At 40.6% G+C, this 11,404-nt stretch overlaps 1 protein-coding gene across 2 annotated transcripts; it reads left to right on the top strand.

Annotated features, from left to right (window-relative positions):
• Positions 1-2,284: 2,284 nt before the first annotated feature.
• On the top strand, positions 2,285-10,578 carry LOC116675296 (lysophosphatidic acid receptor 3). 2 transcript variants are annotated; one of them, XM_032507223.1, is made up of 3 exons: positions 2,285-2,548; positions 4,197-4,948; positions 9,381-10,578. In XM_032507223.1, the coding sequence occupies exons 2-3, from the start codon at positions 4,210-4,212 to the stop codon at positions 9,701-9,703; spliced, it is 1,062 nt and encodes a 353-aa protein (XP_032363114.1). In that variant the 5' UTR covers positions 2,285-2,548; positions 4,197-4,209; the 3' UTR covers positions 9,704-10,578. The 2 variants fall into 2 exon arrangements, with proteins under 2 accessions (XP_032363114.1, XP_032363113.1); XM_032507222.1 differs by having other exon boundaries at positions 2,289-2,518.
• The last annotated feature ends 826 nt before the right edge of the window (positions 10,579-11,404 follow it).

Raw genomic sequence — 11,404 nt, 5'->3', positions numbered from 1 at the left:
TGTGTGTGTGTGTGTGTGTGTGTGTGTGTGTGTGTGGAGAAAAACTTTGATTTGTTTGCTGATGCATCAATTAAGCACCCTTATTAATGTCTAAAGTAGAACAGTATGTAGGGTACTTTATATGGTAGTGTTGAGGACCATTGGGTGTCATCTACTTTTTGAATCATGTTGTTGCAGAGTTTCTGAAAGTGACGCAATAATCCTGATCAGTGACAGCTGTCCCACCTCCAGAGGACATGGATCAGGGAGGAGGACAATGCTGGGAACAAGATGTAACACGTCCTGATTCATATTTGAAGATCAAGGCTATCTCCTGCAAAACCCCAAAAATTATAGTTATGATTCGTGAGGTGTTATATAGAACTCCAAACAAGTTCCCTCCCTTGAAAACGAAACTGGAGCTTGACCTAAGGAGTTGTAACAGTCTATTGGAGTTTGGATACTGTTGAGAAGTTTACTGGGCCTTTTTAGGTCTGTACATGCATTTAGTTGCCAAGAAGTGGATTTAGTGTTTCCAGTGTATTACACTGGTGTTTATGCAACATCATGCAGTGCTAGTGTAATTTATTACTTGTAAATTGTTAAGTGTTGGAGTAAAGATTGCAATAAATATAACTCTTCATGTATACATCTTTAGTGTTCTCCGACTTTCCTGAAGTATCAGAACATTCAGCAACTCAAAAGTAAGCAGACCCATTTCTTTTGTACTCCATAAGAATTAAAGAAGCGCTCAAAGATTTCTCACAGCTGAGATTGAGTAAGATGGGAGTTTGAAAGGAAGCCAACCTGAACTCAGAATGAGTCAGTTAGTTTATCAAATCTATACACGAGTTTAGATGGTGATATAGCTGGAGCACGACTTCTCACTTGAGTAGAAGCACTGTGATTTGATTAGACGTGTTTCCTTAAACTCTTAACATGCTGATGATGTTCAAGGAGTTACCTACAGCAAAGATGTTTGTTGCCTTTAGGGATGCTTCATAAGGTCACTCAAAACATTTTTTTAGTAATTATAGCCTGAGTATGAAAATGTCTGAGGTAGAGATGGTTATTTGACACCTGTTAATGAGCCAACATGTCATATCTACTACTCCTAGTAGATTGAGTAGACTAATTGTGCTATGTGGCAATAGTGCCTCTTTATTATTCCTATTTGATTGTAATAGTCAAAACTGAGACCAGAGCAAAACACATCCTTTTCAAGGATGAGAGCAGGATATCTACTTACAGATCTGTCTGTTTTAACACGCACAGTTATGGAAACTGGGAGTGAGCGCTGCACTAAAGATGCCATTATTGGGATTTTTTCATATAAACAGTGCAGCTCCAAACATCCAACCATACAATTTAAAGGAGAACTACCCATTTGTAAATTCACACAATACGTAGTGTACGTGCATCCGGGCAGTTCAGTGTGTTTGTAAATTTGCACTGCACTTTTGTGAAAGAAGAAATCTGAGAGTAAACTGAGTTGACACTAAACTGATACAGCATGTTTAAAGGTGGATTACCAATGTATGTGGTGAGTAGGGGTAACAACAAATGTTAGCCTTGGGACCCCATGGCCATGCTCCACAATTAAAGAATAGGGAAATTACTTTTCTTCTGTGGTGAAGACATACTCATACCCTAAGGTACCAGTAAAAGTCCTGCATTCAAAATCTGACTTGTAAAAGTAGGATACATCAGCAGAAAAGTATTATCAGCATAACATACTAAGTAAATCTAGGCCACTCATTATGCAGAATAACAGCCCCTATAACTGACTTATTAGCCTATATAGTACATTTTTTTCATTAATAATACTAAGTATGGTCGTATTGTGGCTGGTTGGGGTGGAATAAGTTATAACTAGCCAACTTTCTGTAAAGTTTTGTAGCTGAGTCCAGGGGTCGGCCCCCTCCAAAGGGTCTGGATAAATCTGAAGAGGTGTGAGATGGAAAAATTCTTCCACACAAATTATTATTTTGCACTTTTATATAAGCTTTACTTTTTTTTTTGTTAAATATTGGAAATTTGAAAGTGAGAAGGAAAAGGGCCCCAACAAGACATTAATGTAAGCACTAAAAGCCCAAAACAGTTGTGAACCAATGGTTTAATCTCGTTTAGATTTTCTAAAACAGACAGCCCGTTTCTGGGTCCCGACCATACACTGTAAATAGTAATATACAAACATGAATGACTATTACATGTATATTAATATGCAGTCTGTGTTCCTGACTTCACTGCAGTGTTTTGACTTTGATCCCAGAGTGAGCTCGCGGGGCCTCGCGCGGTCAACCGGAGGAATTCACTTGCGAGGCAGGGTGGCACACGCCCTCTACGTCACCGAGCTGAAGACTCAAAAGTGAAGACGCTCAACTTTTCTGTCTCCACTTTGTCCTCTCGCTCTGTGCTGTCACCTCTTCCGTCCACAGCTGCGGAGACGCAATGCTGCAGGAGAAACATGATCATTAACTCGGCACGGAATATTTCGCAACTAGTCTTCTGACTCACCACGGGCAGCCCTTCACCACAGGTACACTCACTTGGCCGATTGTTTTTCTAGGTAACTCTTTGTTCTTCTTTTTGGGATTCTAATTTAGTTCTGTCTGCTTCATACGTTGTTTTTTGGGAAATGCAACAGTTCATTTTGTGAATCTCTCTGTGGGAATATCACATCCCTCCTTCCCCCCTCCGCTGTTTCTGGTTAGACCGACTCGGACAGGTAGTGCTAATTGCATATTAAAAGCTTTTCAAGTCATGAAGAAAACTGTATTTTAGCATGTGTTACTTGGAATCTTGTTTTGCTGCATGTCTGTAATGTTTACTTAAAGAAACGTTTGTAGCTACAGGTAGAAAATGAGGAATTAATCTGCGGATGTATGTCACGTCACTTGACTGAGCGTGCTGTTTTGGCTTTCTTTTTAATGTTACCACGATGACTATCTTGTTTAACTCTATTCAAAGCAGCTTCTCTCTGTAAATGGGTTTTGGCATGTGCACTTGCCTTTTGGAGTTGAGAAATTAAATCTCTATTGGCCTTGGGTCAAATGGCACCGTGCACTGATTTAGCATATAAAGCATTTCATTTTTTTTCCCATTAAAACTACATAACTGGATTTGAAATGTCTACAAGGCATTTCTAGATTATTTATAGCTTAAATGTAGGGCTGCAAATAATCATTTTCATTGACAAAGAAGCTTCTCGGTTATTAGATTGATTGTTTGGTCTAGAAAAAGTCAGGAAATGCTTAATTTATTTATTTAATTTTCCAGAAACCAAGATAATGTATGTCTTAAGCAACACTTGAGAACTTTTCCCGCTTTGGGTCCCTTACAGGTTGGAAGCGGAATTGACCATTACATTACATCCCATTTCTGCAGTTTGAATGAACTGGACAATGTAATGTAATGGACAATTCCGCTTCCTGTAGGGGGAAGAAAGCGGAAAAAGTTCTCTAGTGTTGCTTTAATTTGTCCAAACAGTCCAAAACCCAAAGATATTCTGTTAACTATCACATAACAGGGCTCGACAGTAAAGGTTTTAAAGATTGAGTCAATTGGCAACCGCTCTGTGGCCTTTGGTTGCCCCCTTTGACAACCAACCACCTGCTCAATTTTGGTGTTTTTTCAATATATAAAACATAACCATAACTGGAAATTCTTATTTCAAAAGAAGTCCATATTTCATTTGGTTGTTTCCGTAAAGGTTAAACACTACGTTCGTGTGCCACACATCTTAGCTGCTGTGCAACCTCTTCCCACACATGCACGTTTCCCGTGAAAAGATACAGGCAAAAAATGTTCTGTTCACGTTAACTGCGCATGTTAAAAATGTGTGCTAAATTGGGAAATTATATTGCAAGCCATTATCTCATGGTTTCATTATTAAAATGTGTGGTATAGTTGTATACGAAATTAATTGCTCCAGATATAGGCAGTTAAAACGTGGCAACTGTGTTGTCAATTTCGGCAACCAAAAACAGATGCCTGGTTGCCAAGCCGGCAACTACTTTAAAAAGTTAGCATTAAGCCCTACATAAGACAAAGAAAAGCAGCATACCCTTCCATTGAGAAGCAGGAATAGGAAGGTTTAGCATGTGTTGCTTGATAATTAACGATTAGGCCTATTCAATACAATTACCTATACTTCAGTTGATTAATGAGTGATAAATGGTTCCACTTCCTTTTGTTTTCCCACTCTCTTTCCACAGACCCACCTCTAAAATGGCCCAACAGAACTACAGCTGTCATTATAATGAGTCCATGGGCTTCTTCTACAAAAGCCACGATGAGGATAAATGGGACAAAACCAATCTCATCCTGGTGCAGGTGGTGGGCTCTCTCTTCTGCTGTTTCATCCTGGTCTCTAACGCCATGGTTATAGCTGCAGTCATCACCAATAAGAGGTTTCACTACCCTTTCTATTATCTTCTAGCCAACCTCGCCGCCTCTGACTTTCTAGCAGGCATAGCATACGTGTACCTCATGTTTAACACAGGTGAGGTGTCTCGGAAACTTACAGTTAAAGGATACTTCATCCGTCAAGGTCTTCTGGATATCAGTCTCTCAGCTTCGCTGGCTAACCTGCTGGTAATAGCTCTAGAGCGCTACATCTCTGTCATGAATTGGAAAGTCCACAGTAACCTGACAAAGAGGAGGGTGACCCTGCTGATCGTGCTGGTGTGGGCCATCTCCATCTTCATGGGGGCGGTGCCGAGTCTGGGCTGGAACTGCATCTGCAACCTGAGCGACTGCTCCCGGCTGGCTCCCATCTTCAGCAGGAGCTACCTGATCTTCTGGTCTGTGTCTAACCTGGTGGTGTTCCTGGTGATGGTGGTCATCTATACAAGGATCTACACCTACGTCAAGAGGAAGACGGCAGTGCTGACACCACACACCAGCGGCTCCATCAACCGCAAGAGGACGCCCATTAAGCTCATCAAGACAGTCATGGTTGTGCTCGGTAGGTGCTCATCGTAAAATTGCTGTCTGTGCAGGATCATCGATATAGTGAGTCATAACATTTTATGCATTAGTCAGGTGTAAGTAGCTGTGTGTGTGCGCTTTCGTCAGGGTCACAAAGTCTGGGCAATTCACTGCTGAGTCACAGTTGAACATGCTGTAATCTGTTTCCCTGATAAGAAGGAAAACCTTGAGCATAACACCAACACCAACAATTGTGCTTTCAGTAAACATGTTGGGTGCTTGTCAGTGATTTGAGGGAGCCTTTAATAAGGGAGCAAAAGAGTCCTTTTAATGTCAGATTTTTTTTTTCTTCTGCCCAGTGGCTTAAACCTATGACTCATTCTGGTGTTTAATTATTTGCTAAATTGATTAATCATTCATACTATTAAATGTAAAAATATGTCCCACAAATTTTTCAGAGCCCAAAGGGACATCTTAAAAGTGCTTGTTCTGTCCGACTAACAGTCAAAGATCCCAAGCTATTTAGATTACAAGGTGTAAAACAGGAAAACATTTGAGAAGCTGAAGCCAGAGATTTTTGGGAAGGTATAATATGTTATTTTTGTCGGTTGGTATTTGTAAACACAGCATGCAGAATTGGCACTGGTTTAAAAAGAGACAGTTGGAGACATTGTAGAGAGATTGTATCTTTGTATAGATGCTAAATGTTGCCTTGTGCATTAGTATTGTACGCCAAGGAGCTAGTAAAGCGAGGGTATTAGGAATTAGAGCGGTCTGCAGACGCCCAAAAACATCCCCACACACAGCTAAACAAGAAGAAAAGAGAAAATCCAGGTAGAGGGCGGGGTCTCTGTAGATACAGACACAACCACATACACCAGTGGGTCATGAATTATGATTGAAAGGGATTCCTTTTGTATTAATCCTGCATAATATACCTTTTCAAATAATTAATTATGAAGTTATAGACAATTTATTTTCAATCAATCAATCAAGTGGCTTATTTCTGGATTAAGAAAGCTTAAAAGATTCTTCTTTTCATGCCGTTGACACAGATATCCTGGTCTGGCTTTCTTTGTCTAGGTGTTGCAACTGGATACCTTACACTCAAATTGTCCCCCTCCCAGCACTTTCCTTTTATGAACAGAGCAATAGGACTGCCCCAACCAATTTAAACAAAACAGACTCTTAAAGGGGCGGCATGCAGTTAAAAAAAAAAAATATTATTTATTTTGGGGGGCTTTTCCTTTTATTGCGTAGAGACAGTGGATAGACATGAAAGGGGGAGGGAGATGGGAGATGACATGCAGCAAAGAGCCGCAGGTTGGATTCAAACCCAGGCTGCTGCAGGACTCAGCCAACATGGGGCGAACGCTCTTACTGGGTGAGCTAGAGGCCGCCCCGGCGCTAGGCAATTTCGGCCATTTCTTTCTCTATAGAGCTCCCCCTAGAACTTCGGAATAGATATCTAGCAGCTCCTATGTTTACTTGTGTCTGACCCCTCGCTTGGTCAGTCTGCTGTTTCCTCTTTCTCTGCTCCTCCAACAATGCTTTCCTAGCTTTCTATTTCTTTTTGCTGGCTCAGCCATTACGATAATGTGAAAAACATCAGGACCTTGTTAGCCGGTTCTTGAATGGGCGTATGTGTGAAGTGCCGTGAAGCATTATGAGACCTGATATCACGTGATACTGACGCTGAGGCCGGCCGCTCGCCGGCTGAAAGTTGCAAGGGGGGTTTTTCCGGTCACAGTCGCTTGGGGGGAGCGAGACGACCACCATTCAACTAAAAAAAAAATCATATAACCATTCCAATGACTCCGAAGCTGTTCAGTTAAGGCAAATTAAGCTAAAAAAAACCTGCATAGTTCCCCTTTAAATGAACAATCTCATGCACAAGTATAACACACAATGTACATAGTAAGTCACCATACCAACCAACTCTGAGACTGATGTCTTTCAGAAAGCGCTGCAGGTTAGATAAGTTTATCTCCGTGTTAAATGTGCTCAGTTTTTGTTTTCATACACTTTATACAGTTAAAAACGATGCATGAGATACTTTTGGTGACTTAGCACGGTAATCCTGCAGGATAATGGTCTCATTGTTCTTTGTCTCTTTGGGCACTCGGCTTGTTGGCTGGCCAGATGGCTTGATACAGTTTTTAGCGTAGGAGATGTCTGCCTTTGTACGCTTTATTCCAGACTGCTGTGTAATTATCTCCCTTTGCAAGGACACTGCTCCTGAGCTTGTGTGGCGTACCACACCACACCACACTGTCCTTCATTGAACGTCCCCTTCTCCCCACCCATCCAATAAAAAAAAAAAAGGAAAAAGAACCTATACTTGAGGACTTTGTCAATTGCTTTCAGATGCTTTGCAGAGTTCCCAAGAGCTTTTGGAACTGTTAGTGCCAAGTGTCATTGTTAAATTGTTGAGATGGTGCTGTGATTTTTGGGTGAAATTTAAAAAGAAGCACGGAATTTTGTAATATGTGCCGCAAATAACACGCCAGCAATATCTGAAAGTAAAAGGAAGGAAATCTTAAGACTTCTGAGGCATGGAATCAGGTCCAGGTCAATGAGATGTATTTGTCAGGAAAAAAAAGTTTACTTTTGTTTCAGATGAAAGGCAGTCTGTTCAGGTAGAACTGGTAACCGGACAAACCAGTTTTGAGATGCTTAAACCACACAGGCTTTGTATAATTAGTAAAATGAATGAGTCTTTAAGTGTTGTACAGTTGGACCTCTTTTGACACCTAAAAAGTAGAGAGAAAAAAGTATACTGTATGTGTAAATTTGCACATATCATTTAGTTTTGTAATGATGTCTATTGTATTCTCTTGGTATACACAGAGCAATTATTTACATTATATCCAAGATTGCTGGGGCTTGTTTGTTAAAGGAAGCATCAAATTACACCATGCAGATTTAAATGTTTTTTTTATTCTTTAAGTACAACCACAATTGTGGTTGAATACCAACTGAGAAAAGGAACAGGCTTGAAATGTGTGTTCTTAAAACACTCTTTTTCTCTGTCGTAGATTAAAGGGGGAAAAAGTCCATTTTTAAACTTCAATACATGAAAAACTGCCAATGAAAGACCATTAAATGGGGTCCCACGCAATTCCAGTTCAGTTCACTTTATTTTGAACATGTGGGCTATCAAAGAGAAAGAAAAAACAGGAACAAGAATGAGTTTATGAAAAGAAATTCACTGTAAAAATGTGGCAAACATTTTGACTTTCAGGCTTAAGAGCAGAAAAAAAGCATAAAAACACCTCTACAATACCCTTTCTGTACTCTGTACACATGTATCCATGCTTGCATGTGAGACAAACAAAGAGAGAGAACTTGTTTTTGTTCTGCAGATTTGTTGAGGCGGGAGAGATGAAGGTAGTGCTGACAAGTTGCTGCTTGTGGCTTGTCCTTTCAGTTCCAGAAAACTCTCAGTAACTTTGTTTGTGTCCAAACACGTTTGAAATCAAGTGCTGCTTCTGTATTTGAGTACAGATGGGTCAAAAATGACAACAATTAGTTGCAGCCCTAACCTTGCCGTTAAGCAAGCCATATCTGTATTATCTCCTCTACCCTGGCTCTTACAGTAGATAACTATGTTTTTTACCTGCCATTTCAATTTTCACTACCAACATAGGAGTGCAGTGTGCAAAAGTTCATTGAAATTTGGAAGCACATAAGAATGGTTTGTAAAAGTATTTTTTAGTTGTTATTTAGGATAGTTGATAAAGTACTTGTCAATGCTTTACAGATCAAACTGTTATTTTGCATGAATGCGTTTAAAAATCCACAGGTTAACCTGTAGAATGCAAAAAAACATCAGAATTTGAAGTAGAGTGAAACCTCTTCCTCTCTCCCCTCTCTGTCGCACAGGCTATGCATGTGCAGAACAGCCAATTGGAACGCTCCCTCTATCTGAAATTACCTGTGATTTGTCTTCCATCACGGACAAATCGGAAAACAAAGCTAAGAGGAGATGCAGAAGTGTAGTTTTCTCTTAGAACACCTGAATTACAATATGCGGAAAGATTATTATAATTTTTGAATTGCAGGAAAAGTTTGACATAGGCAGACAGTATTTGCTTTCTTCCCAAGAGTTAAAGATAACAAAGTTCACCAACCAGCATCGCTAAAGATTATGTGTGATCTGTGTAAAATACAAAAAGTTGTGGTTTTATTGGGGGTTTATGTGCCAGACTATTTCTAGGCCAGGCACAGCCAATTCTGTAAATCTTTGCCGCTTGCCTGGCAACTTCTTGGTTAAGACAAGACCTCAGAAAGTTACTGTGCCCAGCCAAGAAACAGTACTTTAAAACTATTATAAGTAACCTATTTCTAAATTGGAACTTGACCTTTTTTTTATTTGCATGCTGACACCTGCACATAAAAAAAAAAGGATACGTGTGACAAGCTAAGCATTACAAAAACCTAACTGATTTGCGGTATTTTTCCTGAAGGGGCCTTTGTGATCTGCTGGACTCCCGGCCTGGTGGTTCTGCTGCTGGACGGCCTCAACTGCACGAGTTGTCACGTCATGAAATTAAAAATGTGGCTGCTGCTCCTGGCTGTACTCAACTCCGTTATGAACCCTTGCATCTACTCCTACAAGGATGAGGAAATGTGGACAACCTTCAAGAACCTCATGCGCTGCATTGGTAACGGCACGCGGCGGCAGCGGTCGACGAGGGCCAACGCTAGGCCGCTTAGCTCTGGTCAGGATACGGGAAACAGTCAGCCTCCCTCAGAGGAGACAAAAAAAGACGATCAGGGCATTCTTTGAACCTGAAAATGTAACTTATTAATAATCAACCAGAACTTCTGTCCAGTTCTTATTGGACATATCTTATGAAGTTAGTGTTGAATTGGAAGAGAAACTATCAGTTGGTCTCAAGGGGTCGTTGTAGTCCTAAAAGTACTTTCTTAGAGAGACACTGCAGGCCAGCTGCTCCAGTGTAGAGCAGTGAAATGGAGATAATGAGACTTTGATGCACTACTAATTCCCCAAATGGATGCAAAGATGTGCTTTTTTTAGTTTTTGTCAGGGTTTTACAGTTTTTAGATCCAGTACTCCCATTCATGTGTATTGGGAGATTTGGGTTGCTGTTTCATTCTGCTCTTTTTGTCTTCGTCATCACATCCCTGCTGGTTATTTCAACATGGACAATTCTACTCTGCAATGGCTGAAAAAAGAATCCAGTATAAAGTACACAGTGGTACATTTTTACTTTTACCCCCCAAAAGGGTCAAAATCATCATGCAAAGGGTGACTTTCTCCCTAATATAAAATGTGTCTACATCTGATTGCCTTTACGTTTACTTCCTGTGTAGACGTTAAGGGAAGCAATGCTGTAATGGATGAACTAGTTAAGACGTGCAACTTGTTTGAAGTCAGGTATGCCTAATATAAAGTTGTAGGTTTGCTTGGGCAGGGCACACATTTAAAATTGATTTCCTGTTTTTAAACAGCCAATGAAAGATACTGTTAACTGCTGTACCAAATATATCTACTTGTAAATCCTGTAAAATGCTTAAAAGAAGAGGTGAGATAATTACAAATGTATGACCGCTAGTATCCTCAGCATGGCCTGCTTGTTTTGACCATCATTTGCATTTTTAAGTCTACAAAATCACACCCTGCTTTTTTTGTATAGTAATAGTTTTTTAACTTTATGTTGTTTTTGTCAAACATAATGCACAATATGAGATGATATGGTACAGAAACAGCGGGCAGCACCCAGGTTGATTTCACTACTGGCCTTGACCAACTGCCACTTTGCTCGTTTGAAAGCCATGATGTCTCTCTCTCTCTCTCTCTCTCTCTCTCTTACGGGCGGGCCAAATTCTCTGGACAGGCAAAGCAGAGAAAGGGGAGGTAACCTTGCTCCTTATGACCTCATAAAGAGCAAGATTCCGGATTCGGCCCATCTGAGCTTTAATTTTCTTAAAGGCAGAGCAGGATACCCAGGGCTTGGTTTACACCTATTGCCATTTCTAGCCACTGGGGGGCATAGGCAGGCTGGGGGAATGCATATTAATGTTAATTAAGCCACATAAAGGGACATTTTCATGCCATTTAATTTTATTTATAGTATCACTTCATAACAAGAGTTGTCTCGAGACAGTTTACAGATAGAGTAGGTCTAAACCACACTAGACCACATAATTTACAAGGACCCAACAGTTTTCTCGAGAGCAAGCAACAGTGCGACAGTGGCGAGGAAAAACTCCCTTTTAGGAAGAAACCTGGGACAGACCCAGGCTCTTGGTAGCCGGTGTCTGATGGGCCGGTTGTGGTTGAAATTAAGAGTGGCAGTTACAGTCACAGTAAAAGATAATGGAACAGTGACTTAAAAAATATAGTAGTTTGTCGTAGTTCATGGCATAGCAGGGCACTGTGCGGCATTAAGGCACAGCAGAGCGTAGCAGGATGTAACAGAGCATCACAGGGTGTGTAGCAGCAGCACGGCGACTGCTTCAACCA

Source organism: Etheostoma spectabile, unplaced genomic scaffold, assembly GCF_008692095.1.
Source record: "Etheostoma spectabile isolate EspeVRDwgs_2016 unplaced genomic scaffold, UIUC_Espe_1.0 scaffold00001772, whole genome shotgun sequence".
In the NCBI taxonomy this organism is placed as follows: Eukaryota; Metazoa; Chordata; class Actinopteri; order Perciformes; family Percidae; genus Etheostoma; species Etheostoma spectabile.
The sequence above is the reverse complement of the archived record's forward strand: the minus strand, read 5'-3'. Positions and strand labels throughout refer to the sequence as shown.

What these genes read in the sequence shown, in the direction of transcription:
- LOC116675296 (XM_032507223.1), top strand. Translation starts at nt 4,210, where the DNA reads ATGGCCCAACAGAACTACAGCTGTCATTATAATGAGTCCATGGGCTTC. An exon ending in GACAGTCATGGTTGTGCTCG is followed by an intron (nt 4,949 to 9,380) that starts GTAGGTGCTCAT and finishes TTTTTCCTGAAG; the next exon opens with GGGCCTTTGTGATCTGCTGG.